The sequence below is a fragment of the Semicossyphus pulcher genome, unplaced genomic scaffold (assembly GCF_022749685.1).
Source record: "Semicossyphus pulcher isolate SPU_LCO1_2020_fin unplaced genomic scaffold, fSemPul1.0.p SCAF_2, whole genome shotgun sequence".
Classification (NCBI taxonomy): Eukaryota; Metazoa; Chordata; class Actinopteri; order Labriformes; family Labridae; genus Semicossyphus; species Semicossyphus pulcher.
Window position 1 is genome coordinate 21,163,798 of NW_027211693.1, and position 27,301 is coordinate 21,191,098.

Here is a 27,301-nt window from a genome sequence, read left to right on the forward strand (position 1 = left end):
TTCAACGGCTCGGCTCGCACTTCCCGTTTGAGTCACGTTACTGGCATCTCACGTGACGGTGGCCGTTCGTCTCTCATTCGGCCACAAGAGGTCGAGAGTTTCAGTGAGTTAAATGGCGGTTAAAATGCCTAAACGTTGGTTGTATTTAACGCCTATCATTAGATAAATATTACAGTGTAAAATTCTTCCATACACACTGAATAGATGTCATGTGCGCAGTTGCTGGTTGGCTCAAACCAGTTGCTAAGCGACACCATAATCGAATGAGAGGCATGACTCTCATTTAACTCTAACAAGGGCTGTGCTCATGACTGATCCTTTATCAGTTTATCACAGTGGACTCGGTAAGATTACACTGTAAACATTAATAAGACACTTTAAGAGCAGTGACTACATAACAAATGAAATATCAACTTTTTTTTTTTACTGCCTCCTAATTTAATGCGTTTCCTGGGTTTAAAAAATAAATTCTATAAATTGCTTAAAAGCAGATAAAATGTCTGCTTCTTCTTATTCCATCATTGAAAAAACCACTATCTATGAAAATGCAAATACATTTTCTTGAGCAGATTCATTGTAAAAACAGCCTCTAAAACAGCAACTTACATTTTTTGCAACCTGGTAAGGATATTTTAAAAAAGGTAGGCAAAGTGAAATAATACTTAATACCCAACAGTGGAAATACAAAAGATATTTTATTGTAAAAGGGGCGAGTTGCAACAGGTAAAATGGCAAGTAATGAGAAATATACAATTGGAAAAGAGACAAAAAGCTTAAATGAAACAACTGAAACAGGAAATGAAAATGAAGGGAGGTTCAACACAACTAAATTTTCACAAAGGAACATGAATTTCATACATCTGTTCTTTTTCTGCTTACCATTCATCACTACGTAAGCATATTCAACTAATCATAAAGATACTGTAATGAAGTTGATCTATATTAAGAAGCAAAGCAGATTGTGGTCACACTCATTTCAGCTCCTAACAGTGTACTATGACACTTCAGAGTTGTATTTTAACCCCCCCCCCACCTCCCCACTCACACACACAAAAGTAAATACTACAGTAAGGTCATATTTGCTGTCAAATCAGACATAAACATCTCACTGGCTTCAGTATCTCAGTATCATTTCACTTCATATACATTTCAGACACACAAAGCCAACAAACGTTATCCTAATCATGCTGCTGTGGTTTTTATATAGCAGACAAATTTAGGGGATCTTATGAGGACAAACAAACTAATGAAGCAAGGTTAGCTGTGATTTTCTTCTCTTCTTTTTCTAAAAAAATTACAGCTCTATGTCCAGGATAGAGTGTGCTCAGACATAGAGACCATTCTATTCTCCTCTGAATTATCCTACTCCCTTCACCCTGAATTTACCCTTTTCTACAAGCTGTAAAATTTGAGACTTCTGTCCATTCCTGCAGAGGACAGAAACTGAGCGTTCTCTCCAAAGGCCACTCCTGTCACCAATCCTGAATGGTCTACAATAGGAGAAGAAAACACAAAGTCAAAGATGGGCCACTTTCACAGAGCCAAAACCATATGACATGCATACTGGATTAACAATTGAAAACAGATGTAAGAGGTATTTCCTCCTTCCTCACCTGTGAAGTTGAGGACCTCAGACCACTGCTTGCAAATGTAGACACGGATGTCAGACCCTCCGACAGCCAGGTAGGTACCACTCTGGTCAAACACAAGGGACTTCACCTGAAACAGAAAAACAGAGGCATGAAAACATAAAATATAGATAAATACCACTTCATGTCTGTATGGTACCTATGAAGCTATATTCAGAAGGTGATTCGCCTGGCAGCTAGCCCAGTTCTCTCCAGTTCACCTTCCAGCACCTTTACATGTAGTTTACTAATTCCCACATTCTTTATGTGTTTCATCAACACACAGGCAGAAGGTTAAGTGTGACATGTTGAGGTTTACAAAGAAAAAGCTGCTGTACAGATTCTCTGGCCAAGTGACAGCAACACTCCAGGATGTCTCTGTACACGGTCAACAAATAGAATCTACTCTGTTTGCCGCACCAATGCTGGCTCTAGTTTCATATTTAGTGTACAGCCATGCACACAATATGAATCCGTATATTAATTTCTAGGCAACAAACGTAAACCTGAAACTATATCTTTTAGAGAAGAAACAGACCTCATAGTTGTTGTCCAGGGTGATGGTCTTGAAGTTCTTCAGTTTCCTCAGATCCCACAGTTTCAGAGAGCTATCCTGGGCACCTGGAGCACAAACACAGACAAGACTGTTAGTGTACTAAATATAAACACAATTCAATTTGCAATTCCATATTTCTTAGTGCAAAAACAAAGGCTGAAAAAGGAAGTACGATTTTAAGATATTGTAGGTCGCTCTAGAGGTCAAATTGTTTTTTTCCCCCATTACCATATGTCTCTTCAGCCTTTCACCCTGATGTAGAACACTTTCACATGAAACATTAGCAGCAACACTGTGTAAAATTGCTGTAAGTATCCCTTACCTGTGGCCAGGTAGTATCCATTTTCAGAGAAAGCGATGGATGTGACCGGACCAGAGTGGCCCGGGAAGTTGGCCACGTTGGTGCGCTCCTTCAGATCCCAGATCTTGATTTGGGAATCAGCCGTACCAGTGCCAAAAATGAGACCATCAGGGTGGAACTGAGCGCAGGTGAGAGCTGTAAAAAAACAAACAAAATAAAATGTACCACCTGGATAAAGAGGAGAGTTAACTCAGACTGCTAAATACAAAAGTTAACATAGAGGCACCCACCACAGCCAGCACTTTCATCCGTGACTTTGGTGAGGACTCTACCAGTCTGGATATCAGAAAAGGCCCAGTACTGCAGAACAGAGAAGAAAGAAAATTGAAGAAAAGGTAACGGGGCAAAACACTTTATTCATCAAGAATTGTTGTACTTGTATTTAGAAGGTCTGTCTGTAATTTGTCGATCTGCCCACACACCTGATCCTCGGAGGAGCTGAGCAGGTAGTCTCCAGTAGCATGTAGGGAGAGTCCAGTGACTCCTCCCTCGTGGGCACGCACCACCTGGACACAGTTGCCTCCGGTGACGGACCAAACTCGGATGGTGTTGTCTGGAGATGCAGAGAAGACAACGGACTACAGAGGGAGAAACAGTGAGGGGGAGAAAGAAAGAACAAGAGGAAGGATCTGATTAATTCAAACACTCCTTTTTCTGGAGAGTAAAGACAAAAGATTTGTTTCCTGAAAAAAAGGTTTGACTGCAGTCTGACACCGAAACATTACCTGGGAAGGATGGTAAATGACAGAGGTGACCTTCTTGGTGTGACCCTTGAGAGTTGCCACAATCTGTTCCTCATTTTTGTCAAACACCACCACGTTCTTGTCAGCTCCACCTGGTGGGCACAAAGGGGTTGAATATCTATCTTCAAACAACTCATAAATCCTTTTAGAAATTGCAAAAAGGAGTGGATAATTTGATAAAACCAAATTACCAGTGAGAACTTTGCTGGTGTCTGAGGGACACAGATCCAGAGCCAGAATACCAGGAACACTGGCACTATGAAGACCCTGAAGGCAACAAAAAGAGCGCGTGTTAACAAAAAGTACATTAACAATCAAAGACCAGTTGCAGCTTTCTGGTTTTAAGTAAAAATGGCATTTATATCCAGATCTAAACTTACAGCATGTGAGGCCACTTGGCGGTATTTGCTGAGATCCTCAGCTCTAACCAGGTCCTCTGGGACAGTTTTTCCTCTCTGGAGAAATAAAGTAAACCAGTTCAAGAATTGTGACAGTTTATTACATATTACATAAATGGTTAAACAAGTTTTTACACAACTGTGATATATTACAGCAGAAATGGGTAGCTGATAAGGAGCAAAGTAATACCTTCTTTCTTTCTGTAGTGAGGATAGTAGCTTTGTCTTGGAGCTGCAAACAGAAAAAAAAAGGCATAATGAGACACATATTAGACCTTCAAGTGAAAATAGAAAGTTCACAGAACAATAATTATAATCATGTAGGCAAAAGCAAAAAAATCTTACCTTCTGGATGATCTCTGGGGTCATTCCCACCTGTTCGTTAATTTCCATAGGCTCTCCACCAGCACCCTGAGATTCAGAAGGAAGACACGGAAAGTGTTAGGAAGACCTATGATAAAAAATTATAATGAGCAATTCTAAAAAGTTTATTGAAAATAAATCTCAATCACTCACTGCTGCAGCAGGCTGAGAAGTGGGGACTGCCTGAGGGGCAACCAATCCAGCTTGAGGTTTGAGCGTGGCAAGAGCTGTAAAGAAGAAACAGACCCCATAAGAAAAACATAATGAGCTGATGTTGTGGTGCAACAGATTCTGAAGACAGTTGAGGATCATATAAAAACCACACTGTGTGCTTTACAGCTGGACTTATGCCCTGCAATAGAGGAAAGACACATACTACCATTAACCCACCTTCTCTCGCAGCAGTGACCTCTTTTGTGAGGCGAGCGATGACTCTGCAGGCGGCATCATGTTGGTAGAGGGCATGTGACAGTTCTTGGCGAGTAGTCTGCAGCTGCTGCCGCAGAGTAAAACTGTGCAGCATAACAGCATCCTAGAGCATAAAAGAGGACGAAAACAAGATGAAGGATCTCTTTTCATGATCTAAAAGTGATATTCTTAAAAGAAGAAAAAACGCAACAGTGCGCTATTACTAGCTCTTATACAATCAATAAAATGCCTCATTATTCCTTGCTTTCAACAACAAGCAGGAGCAACATATTTTATATTTTTGCAGCATAGTAGTGTGTGTCTAGTGGGAAAAGCACATTGGCAGAATAGGCACAGCATTGTAGCAAACTAAAGAATCTGTCATTCAAGAGATCGGTGCCTTTAGCTCCAGCTAAGTTATATTGTCGGCAAGAATATTGGTGAAAAAGGGTGTAGAGAGAAAAGGTCAGACATTATTCAAAATTAAATTATGAGGAAAATTGACTGTTCACAAGGGTTTTATTGCACATTTCTCCTCTGCCACCTCATGTTGACAACACTTACCCACTCATCTTGAAGGGACTTGAGAATGGCAGGAATGCTTGTTGCGGATGGTGCCTTTGGTCGAATAGGATGGGACACTAAAAGAGAGAGCAAGCAGTCTCTTGCTTACATTCATCAGGCAGGTTCATATAATTAACCAAGCATAACATGACACATTAATATAGATGAAGTCCTTAGTCCTTAGGATGTGTTGATGAGCAATTTTCATTTATTTTTATGGTATAAATAATTTTTTAAGCGAGTAATCCTTGGATTTCTATACGGTAGGGGTGCATAATATTGAATTTTTTGCCGATATGCCAATATTTTCCAATCCCTTTTGCCATTTGTGATACCAATATATTAGGCACGTTAGTTTCCACCTAATTGCGGAGAACTTCAAGTCTCCCCTGTAGTGGAATTGATATCATGTCTACTCTTATTGAAGTGGCCAAAAACTGCCATACCGCAGACATCTTTCACCCTTCTTCACGCTTGATGGAAGAGAGTCATGGTGCAGGCAGTGTGCGTGCACACTCTGCTGATAATATCGTGCATCCCTACTATTTGGTACTAAATATTCATAAGTTGCACCAGTGTATATTGTTATCTCACTATTGGCTCAAAAGTTTATAAGTACTTATCACTGATATAACTTTTTAAAAGGCCCTTCTCCGTTATCTTTCTATAGCACCTCTAGTTAAAACTGATACAGTTTCATACAGGTGCCCTGCAACTAATTCTACCTTCAATAAATTATAGAGGTGTTATTTCATCTTGGATGCGGTATTTTGTGTGGGAGTTCAATACTGACGTGTATACTTTAGTTTATCCTTAATGACATAAATGGGATGGAAACAATGTTCACCTCTCAATATGACATAACGAATTTTATCATTATCTCATACTTCAGTAAACAGACTGAACAAGATCAAATTTTCTGAACATTATAACATTTATGATGATTAATAGCAGGGCGTTTGTTTAAACTGTATCCATTTTAGCTAAGTGTTACGTTACCTATTAAAACTGTCAAATTAAGAGTAGATCTCCAGCTGGTCGCCTGCAGTTTCTTTTACCTTTGATATCTACGAGCTGTTCCTCAGACAAGGGTTGTCCGTTCATCGGGTCCGTCCCATTCTCTGCGATGTACTTTTCGATAAGTCTGCGCTCAAACACCTGGTTGGACACCGGAGAGACGCACGGGTGCTCCGGCACCTCGTTGGAAACTGGATAAAATGCAAGTACAGCTTAAAACCCACATGATACCAATAATACAATAACAACTTACAAGACCGATTAACAATCATGAGTAGAAGGCGGCACTGCATGGCCGCTAACGTTAGCTAAATTAGCTAGTAGCATTAGCACGGTGCCTAGCTAACCTACACTGCCTCCGTCATATGAATGAATTCAACTTCACTTACTTGCACAAAACAAGGACATCTTCCCGACGCAGTCCTAAGAGTCTGAAGTGAAGAGGGAATAAAACTCGTCTTGTACTTTGATAGTTATTACCGCTAATGAACACTTTACTTATGTTTTACTCAAATTAGAGGTGGCACGCTGTCCTTTCATTGCCGCTACAAACGGATCTTCTTCTTCTACACTTTTTTTCCAGGTCTCTGAGCTGCCAAGTCTCACTGGTGCTCCCCTGCCATCTACCGGTGGTGAACACTACTGCACTGATCGATCTACCAAAACCTTGTGGTGAAATGATGAGTTTACAGATAGAAAATTAAAAGACAACAAATTTGACAGCTATTTATCAAGAAGAAAATATATAAAAACTACTGTATATAAAATTGTATATAGAGAGATTTAAGATTGTTTTGTAATGAAATTAATTGTTAGTTACAGCCAGACATCCAGTACACTGTAGAAAAGCATGTGTGTGTTAAAGATAAAGTTTATTGTTAGAGCAATCACATTTTGCTAATCCAAAAATATCACAAGAAGCAGTCCAACCTCTTTTGTCACTAGAATAATTTGGTAATATGAAATTAACATCCTGTACAAAGTTCACAGATTAATAGGCTATTGCAATATTTGGTGAAACACGTTACATTTCATATAACTATTACTACAATTACCTTCAAGGTTAATACACTGTATCTTTGCAAAAATAATTAAACTGCATTTAACATACATTTAACATGATAATTAAGCGTTGTTGCAGTAAGGAATGGTTAACATGATAGATGGAGATAAACAGCTCTTACTGTACAGTACTTAAGAATTCCCTTTTGCACGTTTGTATCACAACTCTTATTTCTACGTAGCCCTAGAGTTCAAATTACTCTCACAAACATACATGTACTCGGCAAATACAGTGCAGATAACATTGGTCCTGAGGGTCTGGAGGTAGGAAACAGCGGGAGATTTCAGGAGCACCATCAACAGTGTCAAGAAATACTTATTATGAGACAGGAAGGCTAATGCAAAATGCTAAAATGACATGCAGTATTGATACCAAACCATCCAATCTAGGCTAAGATGCAAAAGGCACAAGCGATCTCTTTCTTATTCTTCTCCAAATCAACGTCCCTCCACCTGAGAATCTTTCAACGTAGTTTCTCAATGTCTTATACTTCTTCCTTCTTTTATATCAGATCCAACTGTCCTTTTTATAAGAAGTTCAGTTTCTCAGAAGTGTAAACACTGCAGGATTCAGATGTGTCTGTGTCTAGTGGCAGTGTGGAAAAGTATTCTTGTGATTTGCTCCATCGTTCTTTGTTTCCGTCTTTTTTGATCTGGAATTGAGCACAGTCCTCGGAGGAATGGAGGCAGTCTGAAGCCCCGGGCACTGAAAAGGAAATCCTTCTCTCCTCCTCATTAGGTGTGTCCTGCTAGAAATAAATTATAACATGTTTAAAAAATGTAATATGTAACACAAAAAATACTCACAGCTTAATTGTAATTTTACCTGAGTAGTTGAATTATGACAAGGGGAGCTCCCAGGTGTCAATCTGTTTTCTTCCTGGTTCTGAGATCTAGGCGTTCCTACCCTAACTGGACTGTAACCCTGGCAGTACAAACAGCAGCACGTCAATATTTTAATATTTCTGAGCAATTAAAAAAAAGCTTATTAAATTATGTTACTGAGCCTTACAGTGTGAGTAGGACTGGCTCTTGGGGTCCACTTTCTTGGTGTTCCAGGATGCTGAGAGTGACCATAGAAGCCTGAGGGCTGAGGGCTGGGCTGGCTGTAGTCCTGCACAAACATACACAGACACATAAAAGTCAGTGCAGCCACTTGGTCTGCAGCTGTGGAGAATACAAGGCAGGGATGCATGACGAAAACCATTGGCCCATGCAAATTTCTTGGTGTATCTTCCTTTTGCTGAAGCAAAATATTCTCCCCTGGGCCAACAACTAATATGATGTGTCAATATAGTGAAACTAACTCACATGCTATTTTATCTCAGGTTTAATGCAATTATGTCAAGCATTTTTTTAAAAGACATTCCCTAATTTGCTGTTGACTTTTGTGGAGACTGTCTGATACGTCAGTCCAACATCTCTGATCTCAGACTGCTAAGGACATAACATATTATTCTCATACCTTTAACACTCATCATCTGGATCTTCTTGCAGGATTGTTAATGTTCAAACATTTACTGAAATAAGTGCAAAACATAGTAAATGATTCAGCTGCTTTCCTAAATGTGGCTGTTGTGTTTTCATAAAGGTAAAAAATACATATCAAAAATATCATTCCAAAAGATCCAAAGGTCCTTAAGGTCCAAAATTCTTTGAAAGAGACTCGAGGAATACCAAAGAACTTATGTGTATTGAAATGTAATCTACTTCAGAGGACATAGATTCAAAAGGCATGGAAATGTTATGACATAGATTAAATCACAGATGCACTAAAGCTCCTAAAGCCTGGATTTACAAAGAGGTGGAGTCTTGATAATGCCATATGGTTATTTAATCTCCTGAACTACACACATATAATACATTACCTAATAACCATAAACACTTCCCCTCCCCTATGTCCATGCATAATCCACCCTTTTTAAATGTTCATGTATTTCATTTTTATTTTTGCATTTTATTATTTACTAATGAATCTATTTAATTAAGGACCTGAAAAATGCAATCAGCAACAAACTTTAAACTGAGCTGAAACAGAACTGCACTGTGAGAGATGCTGAAATTAAAAAGGAAAACTGAGGATGGAAATCTACTATATCATGTTAAAACCAGTACTCACTAAATTGAGGCAAGTTCAATGTGAAAAGGGCCACTAACCAGGCTCTCCTGATTTCCTCACCTGGATGTTGACCCTCGGGGGGTTGTTTGGTGGCGTGCGGTTTGCTCTGAGGCCAGAGATGAACTGCGAGAGGCTGCAGCTCGGATATCGCTTCATGAACAGGATGAAACCAGCCAGTGACACAAACATGCCAGACGGGACAGTGATGGACTTCAGAAGTGCTCGCCATCTGCCTCCCTTCTCTAGAGAGAGCAGAGACGGATACCAGAATGATTTTCAACCGTGAAGACATAAAGAAATTAGATACACAAAAACATACGCTGTCACTCACCGATGACCTGCAACAGGGTGGAAGAAACCAGGTTGCCATCTCCATCTCTGATTTCATAGACCCCGTCATGCCTTGAGGTCAGCCTCGCGATGACGACCTCATTGATGCTGCCGTTCCTGCCCAGAGAGATGAGGCCCCTGTAGCGCATGTCGTAGTCCGTTATGTGGCCCTCACGGATCAGCTGCACTGGGCCTCGAGGGGGCTTGGGGTCAAAAGGGCCCAGGGAGGATTCGTCAGGGTATCGGGTGGGGGTAAAAATGAGGTGGGCATGAGGGACAGGAAGAAAGAGGGGCAGGTTTAGAGACTCCTTGGCGAAGCGGGTGACATTGAAGGAGTGCCCTGATGCCACATACAGGATCATGAACAAGAGGGGAGAATGACGGGAATGTGGGGGTGTCGGATGGAAAGGGAAAGATAAAATATAAATGTTACAGTTGACAGGCTCCTAAAAAAAACATCAGTCAGCTTCTTAAAACTCATCTTCTGTCTCTGCTCACCACGGACAGTGAGGGTGCTGCGAGACACGGCCTTCCCCTTGTCATCTCTTATAGTGTAGTTGCCTTGGTCCGATTGCTTCACTCTCTCGGCCACCCAGACCTTCCCGCTCCGCAGCAGCCGCCCTCGGCCCGCAGTGCTGGTCTCAGGGTCTGTCTTGTTCCACAGCACAACAGGCATGGCCTCAGAAGGAGCACCCCGGGGGAAAAACTCCAGTAAAGAGCCATTTTCAGGGATACTGTATTCAAAGGTCTCCCCGTAGTTCCTGTAGTAAGACTTAATGCATTCTGAAGCAGGAGAGAGAGGCAGCGAGAATGATCAGCAGTGCTGCAAAGTAACTAAGTACATTTATTTACAGGTACTAGGAATGAAGTATTTCGAATTTTATACTACCAATTACTACATTTCAGGGTGAAATATACTTTTTGCTCCACTACATTGACAGTTGTAGTTACATATTTGTGTTTAAATTAAAACTTTACATAAAAGTCATATGATAGGCTTAAAAATAGAATGTACTATTAAAGATAAAGATGTGGTTATTAACATTTTTGACATGTGACCCCTAATAAAAACGCTGTTTCAATATGACGCCCCTGTTTGAGGTGTCATTAAAATGAGAATATTTCACAAACACAGTGTAAAACCACAGTATCTCGCGACCCTTAAAATGGGGCACGACCCATAATTGGATCCTCTGGACTAAACTGCCTAGGTGTATGTAACGTAGTTAACACTAGCTCTGTTGACTCATTGATGCATTTTTACAACACCTTAAAAAGGCAAAATATAGAAATTGTTTTATTGTAGAACGACTACTTTTTTACTTGACATACTTTTTGCCTAAGTCGGCTAAGATAAAGCTTACTAACATACTTTACTTATTTAAACAAATGAAAGGTTGTAAATACAGGACTTTTACTTGTAATAGAGAATCCTTACTTTAATTTTAAGCCCATTAAAGAGCCCGGTGATACACTGTGAAAAATACGGTGATGGCTTTTACAAAGAGAGGAAAGTGTCTTACCTGAAACAGTCAAACGAACAGTCTCGTAGGTGAATCCAGACGACAGTTTAATGGAATAAAGTCCCTGATCATCATGAGTCACTTCTTTCAGGACTAACATCTTATCTCTGGTCCACTCAAACCGAGGTTCCTTCACCTGCAATACACAAAAAAAGATTTTGGAAAACTGTACGCACAGCAAACAAAGGAAAACACAAACAGCAACTCAGACTTCCACTCACACTTGTTTTGTCCAGCAAGACGCGCCTCACTCCCTCTGAGTTTGGTGTAAACGTCACCATTCTGGATGTCGAGTAAACAGGCAGACGAAATTCCTTCCCCGCACACACTCTCTGGGCTTCTTCTCTTTCACCTGACAGAGTGAAAAAGAAAGTCAGCAACCTCTTCAGAGAATATGTTTTTGTAGGTGAAGGATATGTGATGAAATGTAACTCACCCAGTACGACCCAACCTGTGTGGAGAGCAGAATCAATATGTTCATTATTCATCTTCTTCAGTACAGTACTCAGATCACATCAACTCTAATTTGACTGAGGACATTATGTACCACTTTCTAAAAGGTTTATAAGTTGAACAGCAGTTACTGACTTTCTGCAAATTGAGCTGGTTTTGGCTTTAAATCGGCTATGGTCATATGTCTGTACCACACTCTATTTAAGTGTAGCTGTGGTGTCCCTCAAGGGTCCGTTCTTGGTCCACTTTTTTTTCCAATAATATCCTCCTCTTATTCAGGTGTTCTCCTTCACTGTGAATGACTCCCCTGTATGTTACTTTTACTTCCAAAAACTATATGGCTAATGTACTTGCCTACTCTATTTAGATTGAACACTTGACGTCACAAAACTTGCTTAAAATTAATCTTGATTAAAAAAACACTCATACTGTTTGGTCCTGTAAACAAACCTGCCTTGTTTAAAGGCAATCTGTGCTGCTTGCTGATTGTAATTTAGGTGTAATGTTTGATGCCTATAATTGCCTTGAATAACAAGTAAAGAGGGTTTCCAAGGCATACAATTGGGTTTATTAATTAACAGTTATTTAGGCCATTTGTTGCAATGTCTTAAAACCAAAGGGTGCATTATTAAAAGTATTCCCAATATATTATTCAAAAACTCACCCACAACTAGAGGAAGGGTAAAAAGGGCAGTAAGAAGGACAGAGGAGGACATCGTCTCCTGTGGAAAGAGACAGATCAGCTTGTTTCATCCACAAACACTGGAGACACAGATGCACACGAGAGATTGTCATTCATCCCCACCCTCATCTGAAAACAAGCCCGCGGGCCAACACGTTCATCATAAATCATGAAGTCACACAAGGGGGAGCTCAAACACAGTTGTTGTGATGTTTCTGCAGCTCTAAAGCCTTCATACTACGTACATGAATATAGAATCAATATTTTCGGTCTGATTTACGACGTCCTGCCTGCTGTCTGAAGTCAAGTCCACGCAGGTGTCCAACATGTTTCCAAGCCGATGAACAACATCTATATCCCGCTGATGACCAGGCCGCCAATCATTAATATTGTGTAACTGATTACATGCAGTGACGCATGTAGTCTGAACTCACCTGGAGGAAGAGTGAAGAATAAATCCACCGCTGGATATTCAGGAATGTTTATATGAAAGGGTATAAGAGGATAACAACGTCCTCTGCAGAGCGCGCATGGGCATTGGTACCCTTCTTCTATTTATGGCGATGGAAGACGGTATTCTCAGCAGCTCCTACACAAGATGCGTCAAAAGCTGCGTTGTATTTGCAGTTTACTGAATAAGAATACGCTGTTGGCGTAGGAGAGTGCAGTTACAAAGTGGGGTACTCTTGATTGGCCATGTGCCAAAATTAAATCTTAAATGTTCTCAGAGTTTTACGAAAAAACACGGGGATACATACTCATGAAAATTCCAATTTTTAGCTGAGAAATGTACATAACATAATTTGAAATAAATTTCAAATTTGTTAATTTGAAATAGATAATATAATTGAATAATTTAAGAAAGGGGAAAAAGTGTGCATAGCAAAGAGGCTGACAGGAGCCCATTATTTGTAATTTATATTTACTGCTAGGCCAAATTAAACTGCCTCTGTTACATAAATAAATATTTTGCAGTTCCTTTCACTGTGTTATAAAAAAAAAATACACTGCATAAATGTCGTTTACCAATGATGTGCAATTTAAAGCACAAACAGTAAGAACATGAAAAAAAATTAATGGTGGTAGCCTACTACTTTGGTATAGTTATGACATGTAAGACTGGTTTTGGCTTTTTGAATGTTTTGATTTGAGAAACTGGAAGAAAAAAAAAAGCAAAAGCAAAAGAACTAAATCCCGAACTGACCACATTATAGTTTAACTGAAACATTTATTTTCCTTCTTACGCATTTTATCGTTTACGTCCTAAATATTCACTTTGGGCCACACAACACACTCGGCTCTTTGGTTGGGAACACTGTATAAAAGTTATTGATTGGGAACCACCGCCTGATCCACGGTGTATACGCAGTTTGCGCACATGTGGCGCAATAACGATGCTGACAGAGTGTAAAGGAAACCTCGCCCAGCCCAGTTTTTTCTGTCTTGGCAGCTACAAACGGAATCGAACATAGCGTAAAGAATTTTACTTAGTGTGTTGACATTCTGCTGGTCAGTTATTTACTATTTTGCTATATACTATTGTGCTTGATATTCAGTTTAATAATATCTGGTTTTAAAGAAACGTTTTGACGGTTTAATGACAATTAACATGTTAGGTAACTCAAAACATTTCTTCTTCTCCTCAGGACATGTTGCTGCTGTACGTGACTGTTTCCTGTTTCTTATTTGGTGAGTAAAACTCATACAGCCCTACAGAAGAGATGCAACAATGCTGATTTAACCGTTGTGACTTTTAACTCTACAAACAGCATGTCTGTGGACTATCTCTGTACATCGTGTAACGTTACAAATATGCCAGTAATGCGAGCTGTGGCATGCATTCAAAGCAATGACTGTAGCTAAGATCTCTTGTATCTTTCTGTCTGAAGGTTCGTCTGCTGCTCTCAGGAGTGCAAGTGAGTGCTATGGCAAACACTATACCTTTCCATTTGAGTTCACACCACCGATTTTCCGGGGACAAATGTACTTCACTCCGCGTGATGGGGGATCCACGATAACATTGATGGTTAATGGGGAGGTGAGCATAATTTGGAGCTTTTGTGTCACTGCATGGAAAAATCTAAAATATGATCAAGTTTGGCATCTGTTTGGAGCAGATCAGATTTGAATTTCACTTAATATACTCTTTGTCCTGAATCAGTGTTTGTTTTTGTTGTTTTTGTTTGTCCATCTTTTAAGGTAATGGATCCCCGCATGAAACGATCCCTCCGTTCTCTTAAACTGACCGATTTGACAGAAAGAGATAATGGAATTTTCTGGGTCTCAAACGGTAGTGGTGAGCGACGTGATGCCATCGAACTGGATATTAAGGGTGTGATAATTACACCAGAAGAGCTACATGAAAAGTGACATTTTTCTTTGTTAAGTGCAGTATTCCTAAAAAGTTTGTATGTGCTGTTCCAGATTGTGCTGACAACGTCCGGAAGGTTTTCGGGGAAAAGTTCTACTATGACGTCCCTCATCAGGCTGAAGTCCTTGAATATGCTCCCAATTTTAGTACCCCGCCAAATGTCCTGTGGAACCGCAGTGACCCTCAAACCAATGTGGGAGGCAGAGGACGGATGGGGCATAAATTCTGGGAGATTAGCGACCTCACTCAGAAGGACAAAGGGTACTACAACCTCAGGAAAGAAGACAGAACTCTTCTTTCCAGGATTCTGCTCACAGTTGAAGGTGATTTTAGGAATTTGATAGAAGTTGCATGTAATATTAAGACTGCTGTGTATCTAAATGTATTTATACGTTATACTCTTTATCTCACACAGAGAAAAGTATGAACTATGACAAAAAGGTGGGCGAGAATCTTATCATCACATATCCTTTAGTCACTTCCTCTTGGACTGTTCGTTTTACACCAGAGGGGGACAGCGATTACACAACACTGATGGCTAGTGGCACTGTGCTCACAGACGAAACCCCGTACTCAGGACCTGGGCAGTTTGACAGGAGGTTTCGGAAATTACCTAACGGCATAGAGATTAATTCTTTGACAATGATGGATTCTGGCTCCTATGAGTTCAGAGACCCAGATAAAAACCTGGGCCAGACTGTGTGGCTGCAGGTACAACCTGGTGAGCAAGAGAACATTATCTCTTACTTCCAAGACAGAATTTATGAACAAACTTTTACTAGTGATTCAAAGTAACATAACTGCACCCACCCCCTTCTTCTGCCCTTACAGCACCTCCTTCTACAACTGCTATTGTTGGTATTATCTCTGGGGTCGCCTTTGCAGCGATTCTGTGCTGCTGCTGCGTGAGAAAGTGCTGTTGTAAAAAGAGCTCTTCCAAAAGGGATGAGGCTGCTCCTCTGGCTGCAGCAGCACTGCAAGTGTATAACCATGTAAGTTCTTACTCAAGAGAACACTCAGACCAACTGTTTTTAATATGTGTGGCCATTTTTAATTCAAAATCCTTGTTCCCATTGCAGGGGCAGAACAGACCTGTAGGCTCAAGTCACTCTACTACACCTGCTCCAGATTACTCGTACCAGCCACCGAATCCCAGCGTTTCCAGAGCACCTGCAGCTTCGTCCCTCAGGCCACCGGTAGGTATTACACAAAAGTTCTTAAACAATGACGTGCACCTCCCAAAGCAGGCATTGCAAAGTTGTTGGGGGGATGCAAAGGAGATATGTGAGGCAAAGTTACACCGTGTGAGGTGCAAGGTAGGTGCTACAACAGAAATGTTGGGTATTAGTTTTGGTGCTGATTTGACTCACTCACCAACATGGACAAAAGTTGCAGCTCTAGCATTGGTTGTGACACACAGTTGAATTAAAGTCGTTTGTTTGCATCTGTTTAAGTCAAGTATGTTTGAAACTATGAAAGAACCAATCTCATTGTGCTTTCAATATAAGTAATGGGGCCAAAAAAAAAAAAAAGCCTTTTTTTGCCAAAATATATAACAAAGTTTATCTGAGGCAAACATTAGATGATGCACATGTTAAAGATATCTCTACCTAATAAGATGAATGTACAAAAATCAACTAAGAAATCGTCATAGAAATGTCATTCCTTCGATCTTAAGAGCTTGAGAGAGTTTTCTTCTGTATCAAAATAATCCAGTGATATTTGTCCGTACATCCAAGGGAACATCTCAAACAGGAACTTTTAAAAGCTGATTTCGTATATTCTAAAGGTTCCTGTTTTCTTCTTCATCTCAGTTCCCTCTGTTTTTTAAGAACTGACTCACGTGCATTTTTCTTGTACAGGTGAATATCCATGTGAACCCCCCCCAGCCTGAGGTACACACACATACACACAGACTTCATTCTGAATGCATGAAATGTAGAAGCATCAGTGTAAATCCAATTATCTCTGCTAAAAAGAAAGTCCTCATTCTCGGATTGATTTTGGGACTCTTATTAAAACATATACCCTTTTTGGTTCACTTCACTCTCCAGGTTGACCCTCTACGAGGACAACGAGATGCTCCAGCTCCTACATTCGGCTCTGACTATTTCTCCTTGGACACTGAGCCGCGGTTTGAGATAAAAGGAATGAAGGCACCCTCTGCTCCCCCCCTTGGCTCAGACTCAACTGTCTGTAATGTTTATACCTCAGATAAGCTCAACTTTTTGGAGGGAGCACGCCATGAAAATAAGTGATGCAGAGTCCAGTTAGTGTTATGCTTAGAGACTAGCTGGAACAAAAACATCTTGATTGGACTGTGTGCTATATACACATTAGGAATTAAGTTCCCACAAAGTTGCACTGAGAGGTGAACAGAGTAGGGACCATGTAGACTGCACAAAACAAGTGTCATTAACTGTAGGTTGACACATTTCCAGACTTATCATAGGCTACAGAGGGGGATTTTCTGTATGCTGTATAGATAAACACACAAATGCAGTGTGATCAAAGTTTGAGACCAGTATTTATGTTTTTTATTGTAACTCTTTATAACTTGAGCTTGGTTGTAAGGTTGTAGTGTAGAGCATAGCAGTGGAGGGAGGGAGTAAGACAACTCAATTTAAGTCTATTTCCTCAGGATATTTTTAACTCTTCTTTTCTCAGGTTTGGGTGTCTAATGCTCACTCAGTTTAGCCATAGTTTTTATGACAGTTGTTTCAGGAGTGTTTCTATATAATAAGGATTATAAAGGGGTGTGTGTTGAATCAGTGTTGCAGATAATAGAGATTTGAGGAGTCAAACTGGATTCAAAGTAACTCCAACACTCATGGATACACCACACTACACTCAGCAACTTGAACCACTGTCACCAGCCTTACTTTTATATAAATTCTATCTGGTTGTGTGAAACATTATCATGTGCCGGAAGCCTTATATTATCAACCTGTCTGTGTGGTATTTATCATTACATTGTGTGTTATTATATATTGTTTTTTTTATGTATATATTTGTATGTCCTGTGAAAACTTGGGGTAACCACCCAGATCATTTGCCATGAAATCAATGTAATATTTGAAACTCATATCTGTCTGCGTTAAATGTAAAGATGTGTACCTATATCTTGACTTGAATGTTTGAAAAAAAAAAAAAAATGTTTTCCTGGTTTTTGAAAGCTTGATTTTTTGCTTTAAAAGACTGACAATTCCCAGAAAAAGAAACAGAGTGGAAATAACTTGTTCAACTGTTATGATCTGAAAAAATAATGAGAAGGACAATTAGGCTAAGCTAAAACTCGGGTGTTAAAAAATGACTATTATTAATGTTATAATTAACGTTTCGACTTTTCATCGTGAATGTAAGCCAGTCAGGTGACTGACTTGCGGACGGGATCACTTGACTGGCGATTTGATGTGATGCTGGGATTTCCGACAATACCTAAACGCATCGCGCGTACGCCCTGTTGGGTGGACCCGGACAAGACTCTTCCCCCTTTCCTTCCTAAACCACAAACATTTTGCCAATAACGGTATATAGTGCGCCTGTCTTAATAATGAGCATGCAGCTAAGTCCTTTCTGAATTTTGTCATCAGCAAAGTTTTGATAACCTATAAAGATATCGTGCGTTTCAAGGGTCGACGACGGTTTACACATGGCTCTGATTATGTGTTTTGAATCACAGAAGATGATAATAGTGTTGTTGCTGGGTGCCTGTATCTCAATAGGTGAGTAAGAGTAAAAATATTTTTTGTTACCTATTTCCCTAAGTATAAATATCCGGTAGTAGTATCATAAACTGTGGTAACGTAAGCAGTTGTCTGCCAGTCGTTGAAAAATAAAAGGAGCCTTCATTTACTATAGTAGAGTTAAAATTAACTGCACTGTAACGGTATATAACATGATTACGAATTTATTTAACAAACGAAACATATGTCCAATTTACAAAATTTAATGTTATAGCCTAACGTTAATTAAAGCCAGAACAGTTCTCTGCAGTTCCCGTTCGGTCTGTACACTCTGTAGCCCACAACAAATGGAATTGCCTCCCTCGCGAGACCAACCTGAAGAACTTATATCAAAGAGCCTGTAAAGGCCAATGAGACTGTGGGAGGTAAAGGAAGTCCCGCCTTCCCCTGGGACTACAAAAGACCCATCGCAGTCCCTGCACCTCAATCTTTTTGCAGTTCACCTCGTAAAACTTGACTTCGGAAGGACCCTTGATAGTGATTTAACTGCCGGTGTGGAGGTGAACTAGCTTCCTTCCCAAGGCATCCCTACCAAGGTTCTCTACATAGCGCTTGTTTAGCTCGCTAACTAGCTTCTTGCCGAGTTTAACCCAGATCACGTACACCTGTTTAGCAAGCCAACGAGTTGTTTAGCAAGCTAACTGGTATAGTGGAATTGAAGAAAAGCTGTGGGTCTAGCCCTAAGGCTCAGCTGTCAATGCCTTTTACCCAGTTCTTGGACGTGGAGGAAATGGAGGCTGGCGGCCCACTTGGCACTGAAGCCTAACACCATGAGCGGGAAACCCACTCTTCCCAGTAAGCAGTGCAGGTTTTCCGCCACTCAACTTAAGAAGATATATATCATGCACTGCGGTTGACCGTGCACACTTTTAACACAGCTTCGACGCGGCAGACATATCAAGCTGAGAAACTGCAGAACCTCCATGAGGCTCTGGCAAAGAATGAGAATCCCACCAAGTTGCTGGATGATGTTGGATTTTATCATCCGGCTCTCCAGTTCAGGTGGCTGTCTCTTTGGAAAAAGGCCATATTTGTGACTGACAGTCATGGAGAGAAACAGTGCACCAAGTTTCTCCACCAAGCAGTTGAGCCCTCTGGCTTATTAATACAGACTCTGGAGGAAATCCAGACCCGCTGCGATTAGACAGAAAAGGAGGAGGAAATGCTGCGTGAGCACACCCAGGCATAGCTACGCACAGCCGAAGCCTGCTGGAAGCCAGGGACGCTCCCGCCAGCTCTTCCGTGCACACTCCCACTCTCTTCCTCGGCGCACAACACAGAAGAGACCCTTCCGGAGGATAACTCTCACCGGCCACCGGAGCACCGCGGCCCAAATCCCAGCTGAAACAGTCCACATGGGCTAAGCATCGGTTTGTCCCGAAGCAGGCGGCTGGCTACTGGTAACTCATCCTCCACAGTGAGAGGGAGGAAACAGTCTTCTGCCTAAAGGTCTTTTCAGATGGGGGTTGACACTCTGCCTGCGTACCCGCTCGGATCGCGGGGTCTCACTGTGCTCCTCATGTGAATAGCCAGGCAGACAAACGCTCTGCAAGTAAACGCCAGGCACTCTATGTGTGGTAACCATGGAAAGGGCTTCTGCACACTACTGCCTGTCAGATTGTCCGTGCCTCCCTTCCTGTCTGCTCAGACATCTCACAGATATGGTGTCGATTCGGCAGGGCCCCCGTCAATCTATTTGCCTCAAGGAAAAATGTGCACTGTCCTATGTTCTACTCGCTACAGGATGGGAGCCCACCCCTCGGTTTAGATGTGCTGGCTCATCAGTGGCCTAAGACAGTCAGTTTTCCCCCACTGACCCTGATACAGACCACACTAGAGCTTGTGCCCATAGGGGGATTAACTATGATCCTGAACTATGAACTATAATCCAGAGATCATTTCTCTTCTCAACAGGGAGACCGTGGTGTCTCCCTGTATGCAGAGACCTTCAGTCGTAGGCCCAGGCCCAGAATTGGTCCCTGCACCCCGAAATCTGGGACATAAGGGCTTGGCCCCTGAAAGGGAGAAACTGACAGCGGCAGGATTGCCAGCCAGTGTTGTTTACACTACAATACAGAGCACCAGAGCAGTGTTGGACACGGGAAATACGCACAACTGACCAGCTTTTAGTCTCTTTTGCTAATCCAGATAAGGGGAAGGCACTTTCCAAGCAACGCCTTAAACAGTGATGGATAAACTCTTGAAATAATTGCCCTTAAGCATTAGATAAATGGTTCAAACAATGAGCTAAAGCTAAATTGTTAAAATAGTTAGCTTAAATTATGGATCAACATTTGAAATAGTTATCTGAAATTAATAAACAGTTAAAGCATTCAGCTTCACTGACCAAACCATCCAACTGTATCATCTTTTTGATTTTGTGGGAAGTGGGAACTTCTAAAGTTCAATAATACATCTGACATGGCTGTGGGGGTACCTCAATTTCCTAGTCATAAAGGTTCCTAAATTAGTTGTTTTTTAAATGTATTTTACTCTAAATGATATCAAACCTGGCTTTTGGTAAATCTTAATCATCTATATCCAGTAATGTTTGCATATTTGTTCTTTTTTCTGTCTCTCAAGGCCTCTCATATGATGAGGTGGACTATGGGGAAACATACAGAATAAGGCTGCCATGGTCGGCTCAGTCCCTAAGGTTTCACCCAAAGTACACCTTAAATGCGTTTACCTTGTGGAATCGCGATGGCTCTCTAGCCAGTCAAGACGGTCGGCAGGAGGTGGTGGGTTCCTACTTTGAGATAAGTAATGTAACCCAGAAAGACAGCGGCGACTACAAATTTATAGCCAAAAATCTGAATTGGCTGTATACCAGGACCCTGAAGGTTAAAGGTGAGGATGCTTCTTGGCTTTCTTTCACTTGTTTTTGTTTACACATTGTGACTGTCACAGTCTTTTCTTAGTCAATTGGTTTTAAGCATTTAATTACCCAGAACCCCAAAATGTTCAGGCTGAAAATGAGTTTATAAAAGAAAGTCTCATGTTTCATTACTGAATTAAAGTGAATACTTTAGAATACATTGAAATTATTAATAACCCTTATTTTTTACGTACATTTTTCAGTAAAGATTAAAACGTATACTGTAAAAATAATGATTCAGGAGACATTTAGCTTAGCTTAGCACAAAGACTGGAATCAGCTGGCCTGTCCAAAGGTAACAAAATTCACCTACAAGCCCTTCTCAAGCTTCCTCTTGTGTGTTTGGATCCTCACCAAACCCAAAGCCATACTAGCTCTTTAATTTGGTGACAGTAAGCTATTTATAGTTTTTATACTACACTATGCTAATCATAGAATAGCTTTTTATTCACCACTCAGACATGAGCCTGATACCAAACTTCTCAGTTAGCTCTAAGCAAGAAAGGAAATAAGCATATTTCCCAAAGTGATGATGAACAGTGATATGCTAAGTGAGAGACAAAACTAGAAACTTGCACCAAGCACCAAAACTACCTGGGATGAGTAGATGACTTAGCTGAATAATCACAATGATGTCCTCTGTGTTGTGCGTCTTCTCTTCCAGCAAAAGAAATGTCCTTCGCACGAAAACCTGGTGAATACCTCAAATTCAATTTTGACCTGGAACCGAACTCCTGCAACATTTATTTTTTCCCAAAAGGTCAACCTGAGGTTTTGATAGTTAGTAATGGCCAGCTGCTGTATAGTTATGGGGAACACGATTGTGAAGGGTTTGAGCTGTTACTGCCATGTGGGATTTCAAATGAAGCCCTTCAAATGTCATGCAACGGGAGATTTGAGGTCAAAGATCAGAATGACAACACAGCCTTAATGCTGGTGCTGAAAATGGAGCGTAAGTAACATTTGTTTTATAATTCTGTATAAGATGACTGTCACTGAATCATCATTTTGTCATAATAAGCCTTTTTATAGCTTTTTATGTTTGTATTTATTGAGCTTACACTGGACAGACACCACTCAGCCTTCTTTTTCTCTTACACATCGCCTACCTATTTGCCATCATCTAAAAATTTAAGTAGGTCTGCAAGTAACGATCTCTATTATCAATTTATCAGTGCTTTTTAAGTCTTTCAATCTTTATATGTCATAAAATTACTAAAAAATTACCATTACAAGCCCTAGGGTGGTGTCTTTCTTTTTTTATACCCAAGAAAGATTTACTGTGGTACACATGAGAGAACAGCAGGATATCCTCATGTGTAAGAGTCTGGAAGTAAAGCAGAAAATGTTTAATAGTTTTGCATTATTACATAATTAGACAAGATTGTACATGTTCCACCCTGTCACTAATCCATACATTGTTTCAGCAACACCATCTTCTTTTGATACAACCTACATTGGTATTGGCTTCGGCGTCTTCTTCAGTATCGTCTCCTGCTGTTGTTGCGCGAGGCGCTGCTATAAGTACATCTCCTGCTCTGAGAAGGACGAATCTGAGAGTCCTGATGCTGAACCTGCTGAGTATTACCACGAGGTGAACATGCTCTGCATTAAAGCTGGCTCACACGTCTTTAGTGTGTGTGTACAGTTACGTAAACTCAGACTTTGCATTTGTTCAAATCAACCTGCAGTATGACCATGAGCCTGCAGGACCGAGGCGGGACGAGCTCGGTCAGCCCTCTGAGACTCTCTACCCTGCTCTGCCTTCTTACACTAAGACCGGCCCGCAGGTTAGTCTTTGTGTTGCATCAGATAAATTTAACTTCTCTGTTCATCTCTTTCCTTTCCCTTTTTAATGTGTTATGTGTCTCCTCCCTCTGCAGATACACCATCCTCCTACTTATTCAGAGGTATGATCTAATCAGTCTAAGCATGAACACACGTCCCCGGTGGCATTTCATGTGTGTATCTTTAAGGCCTAACTGACATTACGAGTGTGTCTCCATCTCAAAAAACAGATTTTTCTCAAAGGTTCGAAACCTGTTATGTAACCATCAATGTTCCCTGCTTTACATGCACATTGCTATGTCAGTGTAGTTATGTATCAAGCATGTGTTATCGCTTTCTTGTGTGTGTGTGTGTGTGTGTGTGTATACAAGGACTAACAAACTGGGGACCCCAAAACCAGGTTACCTTTAACACAACATTTCTCATCATGTAGCCCCCTGTCAATGCCACTGCATCTGTTTGTAGTTCTGTTTTTTTACTTCTAGAAAGGAGGAGAGTATGTTTGTCCATCTGCAATATTTTCTTGACTATGAAAACAATTTCCTGTTCTTGTTAAGAGCTGAACATATGTCCTCCTTCAGGGTATCAAGCTTTCAGTAGATTTCTCATGTCATCTGACCCAGCAGCAACAAATGTCAAATATCATTTAGAGTCTGTAAACACTTAGTTACCTGCTGATAAAATAATCTTTCAACGAGGTTTGATTTGTTAACCGAGTCATCAGGGACTTACATTTTTCTGAACACTCAAAGGACTTCTCATCAATGTTGCTAAAAGATACAAAGTTTATTCTACTATTATCATCTATTGAATGCAGCCTAATACAATCCTGTCTCTTGAGCCCTTTTCCAGAGTTACCCTAAAAAATGCTCTGCGATCCCTGCAACTAGTGAACAATTGAGATATCTGCACTCACAGCCAGAAGCTCCCAAATCTCTTCATCTCTCCAATTTGCAGACATCTTTGCTATTGTCATCTTGTAAATAATCGTTCTTCTTCAGCCTTTATCATCCTGTTTTGTGTTGCTCTTCTGGTTTAGCATCAGTCTCACGATATAAACATCATCACCCTGCCCACTCGCTTGCAGTGAATGTTCCTGAGTATTATCTACTGCGTTCACACATCGGTTAACCCCGACCTCTTGCAAACATTTGACTAGAAGGCTGGCAGGAAAAATGTCCAGTCGGGGTGAAAAATTTGGCTGTTTGCGTTCACACATGCAGTTCACCCGGACAATGTCGAGAAGTTATCTGCAGTGCAGTGCATGTGCGAAAGGGGCTGTGGAGGCAGTACTAACAAAAAGTGAACATGGTCGGATTAAATGAAAGCTGGAGTGTATTTAAAATGTACATAACGTCTTCATTTTGTTTTGCAGGTTTCAGCTCCAGCAGAGCCGTCGGACGCTCCGACAGCATCGGACGCTCCGACGTCCCCTCTTTCCTCTAACCCTGAGCCACGGTTTGAATTCTCCTTCCCCTCTGCTCCCCCGCTCAACTCCGACTCAACTTACTCTCATGTTTATACTTCAGATAAACTTAACTTCTGAACCTCGAATGCAAGAGGTACACTCAAATATGTTTCATAAGCATGAGATTTTAAAAAATTCACTCATTTTAGTCACCAATGGCCTCATTGAGCATCTGCCGGTTCCCTGGCAACTGGTTCTGCTGATAAATCTGCGTATTATAATATTAACACTTTGTTTTTTATGGAGTAAACAAGTTACATACAAGATGTTTATTAGTGAAAGGTGCTGGAATTTTATTCACTTCTGAACAGGGCAAAGCTAGATGTTGTCCCCTGTTTTTAGAGGTTATGCTAAGCTAAGCTAACCAGCTGCACCTTTGTATTTAGTTTAGTTCAGACATGAGAGTGACCTTCTCATAAACCCATCATCAAGTGCGTTTCCCACAACAAAAGACTATTCTACACAAAAAGACTTCACAAATTGACAAATCTGCTCTTCCAATGTGCCAAAAATTATGACAAAGTTTAAATCAAAGTCAGTCCCATTAATTTTGATTTTTTATAGAGATTACATCCTTTAAAAGCAACACGTGTCACGAGCAGAGCATGAGACTCTACCAAAGGATCACAGGTTCAAAGCCATTACCTACGATAGGTTCCTACCTCTAACACTCAATTAAAGCCTCCAGGCTTTATAACCTCATCAGTTTTTCATATTACTGAAAGAATTCCTATTTCATGCCGTCCTTTCAGGGCTGGGATAATTTACTGCCGACTATAACAAATGTTCAGGGAAGACACAAACACGAAGGAGCCTTAACTCCGCAAAGCCATCAGTTTTTAAAGTATGCAACCTTTTCTGTTACATTGGGTTTCATCTTGTAGACTTAGACTTAGACTTAGACTCAACTTTATTGATCCCTTTGGGATGACTCCCTCTGGGAAATTCAGTCTCCAGCAGCTTATACAGTACAATACAATAGGAAAGAATCAGCACACAGAGGGTAAAAAATAAAGATCAAAATATATATATCTATCGATATATATATATATATATAAAAAAAAGTACAAAGTAGCTCGAGTGTATGAAATACTTTTTATAATATTTAAAGCTTCTTCTGGTGAGCTGTAGATACTTTGCTCATATCAATATACAGCAGCGAAATGGAAGCATTTTCACTCGCTCAGGCGATCCCCACATATCTAAATGTTTGAACGTTATATTATCGAGCTTGTCTGTCAACTATAGAGTACAACCAGTACCTGTTGCACTTCAACAATGTACCTTAAGTGCATTACCTAATGTGTCACACAAAACACACATGCAAGCCATATACTTAAATACAGCGTCAATGTGCTTCTTTCTGCATGTCTAATTGTAGTTTTTACTCTTTGAATGTTTTGAAATGCATGTCATTATTTTCGTTGTTTAAATATAGCGGGATAGTGTGTTTTCTGTCACTAACTGGAGCCTTTTTAAAAACCTGCTTAGAGGAAGTTTAAAATATTTTATGAAGAAGTTCAAGTGCACTTTGTGAATGCATCTTTGTGTATTTGGACTTTTCAGGTGCATTAAAGCAAATTACACTCCACTACATGGTGTGTGTTTGTACTTGTTTCACTGTCTCTATAATACAACATAAAGGACTTATAGTTCTGTGACACCACCACAGGCCCCGCCCACCCAACATGTCACCACACAGGCGAAAGCTCATCCAAGCATATAAATTCTTTCCCACCATACCAACCGGTTTACAGACGGAACTCAACTGAGCAGAAGTTAAAACACGGCTGAGCCTTTTGTGTGTTGTAGAGGAAAATGTCAGAGCCATAAATCTGTTTGTTGTACGACGCTACAACCAAATCTTTATGCACACAAAGTGATCCTGAAAGTGTCTCCACATTCTCCACATCCCTGTGCTTAAGTAGAAATTGCTTAATTACATGTATCGCCAAATCTTTGTACGTGCAAACTAAATTTAAGCTTTAACCTGTAACCCTTAATTTGGCAGTAGAAAACAATATTACTTCTTATTAATTCTGAGTTATCCAGAGCAATTGAAATCTAAAGGCTGAGGTGATTCAATCACATAATTGCTAATCTTCTCTGGCATGATCAAAGTTAAGGTAGACTTGGGACCTAGGCCTGGATGTCTGACTAAAATGATCTGATTGGTAGCTGGAATCATAAAGCAGTGTGTGCTCGTTTCAAACAAAAGTCCTTTTCACTCGACTTAGTTTAAGTCTCGTCAATTTAAATCACATTTGAGTCACAGCTGCTGCAAGATTTAATACAAAATAACTTAAGTATAGGTAAGTTCAACTTTCTTTAGATTTCATCAACATGCTCGTATCGTTCACTAGGTCCGTTTGAACAAGTCAAATCCAGCGTAACTGATGTTTTTTTTTACATCATTGAAAACAGTGTTGTCCCTATTTAAGTTTTAATAGCAAATTCAATAGCAAATAGTTGCTTATTTACACATCACATAGACCTGCAGCAACATTATTGTCTATTTAGATTTTGTTTACTGGCCACAGGGTGAATATAAGTAAAATATTTACTCTCTTTTAGCTCAGGTTTTGGTCTCTTTCAACTCCTGAGGGACACATATGGTTGCTTACTCTGTGCGTCGTTGGGCTTTTTAAAGCCTTTTTACTAAAAGCAGCTGTGTGCTTCAGCTGAAAATCCTGCAGTGAGTGAGCCAAAACAATAAAGGTGTGGGCTGGACAACCACAACAATGAAGGTATGAAGCTCTGCAGAGCTGAGAGGAACTGCACTCACGATCTGTCATTTGTCATTGATTATCATTAAATAACGTCTAAATACATAAATCTAAAAG

The 27,301-nt window shown here is 40.4% G+C and overlaps 4 protein-coding genes across 4 annotated transcripts; 2 read left to right on the top strand and 2 right to left on the bottom strand.

The window, feature by feature from the left end:
• Nucleotides 1-676: 676 nt before the first annotated feature.
• On the bottom strand, nt 677-6,594 carry prpf19 (pre-mRNA processing factor 19). Its single transcript, XM_069669949.1, has 16 exons — nt 6,428-6,594; nt 6,080-6,229; nt 5,022-5,098; nt 4,440-4,581; nt 4,203-4,276; nt 4,032-4,097; nt 3,877-3,918; nt 3,669-3,743; nt 3,480-3,555; nt 3,271-3,380; nt 2,968-3,123; nt 2,776-2,845; nt 2,507-2,680; nt 2,167-2,249; nt 1,614-1,719; nt 677-1,490 (listed from the first exon to the last, which is right to left on the bottom strand). The coding sequence occupies exons 1-16, from the start codon at nt 6,444-6,446 to the stop codon at nt 1,393-1,395; spliced, it is 1,518 nt and encodes a 505-aa protein (XP_069526050.1). The 5' UTR covers nt 6,447-6,594; the 3' UTR covers nt 677-1,392.
• Nucleotides 6,595-6,902: 308 nt separating this feature from the next.
• LOC138597824 (uncharacterized) lies at nt 6,903-11,353 on the bottom strand. The gene is made up of 8 exons (XM_069669346.1): nt 11,294-11,353; nt 11,073-11,208; nt 10,048-10,332; nt 9,551-9,889; nt 9,280-9,461; nt 8,113-8,214; nt 7,927-8,025; nt 6,903-7,846 (listed from the first exon to the last, which is right to left on the bottom strand). Exons 1-8 carry the CDS (start codon nt 11,351-11,353, stop codon nt 7,628-7,630), a joined length of 1,422 nt encoding a protein of 473 aa, XP_069525447.1. The 3' UTR covers nt 6,903-7,627.
• A 2,291-nt stretch (nt 11,354-13,644) lies between these two features.
• On the top strand, nt 13,645-17,866 carry LOC138598302 (uncharacterized). The gene is made up of 10 exons (XM_069670060.1): nt 13,645-13,716; nt 13,854-13,896; nt 14,097-14,245; nt 14,407-14,539; nt 14,632-14,901; nt 14,994-15,299; nt 15,410-15,570; nt 15,658-15,774; nt 16,441-16,473; nt 16,633-17,866. Exons 2-10 carry the CDS (start codon nt 13,857-13,859, stop codon nt 16,834-16,836), a joined length of 1,413 nt encoding a protein of 470 aa, XP_069526161.1. The 5' UTR covers nt 13,645-13,716; nt 13,854-13,856; the 3' UTR covers nt 16,837-17,866.
• Nucleotides 17,867-18,100: 234 nt separating this feature from the next.
• LOC138598049 (uncharacterized) lies at nt 18,101-26,295 on the top strand. The gene is made up of 7 exons (XM_069669719.1): nt 18,101-18,303; nt 20,908-21,174; nt 21,867-22,154; nt 22,630-22,796; nt 22,894-22,992; nt 23,086-23,112; nt 24,366-26,295. The coding sequence occupies exons 1-7, from the start codon at nt 18,231-18,233 to the stop codon at nt 24,534-24,536; spliced, it is 1,092 nt and encodes a 363-aa protein (XP_069525820.1). The 5' UTR covers nt 18,101-18,230; the 3' UTR covers nt 24,537-26,295.
• Nucleotides 26,296-27,301: the final 1,006 nt, after the last annotated feature.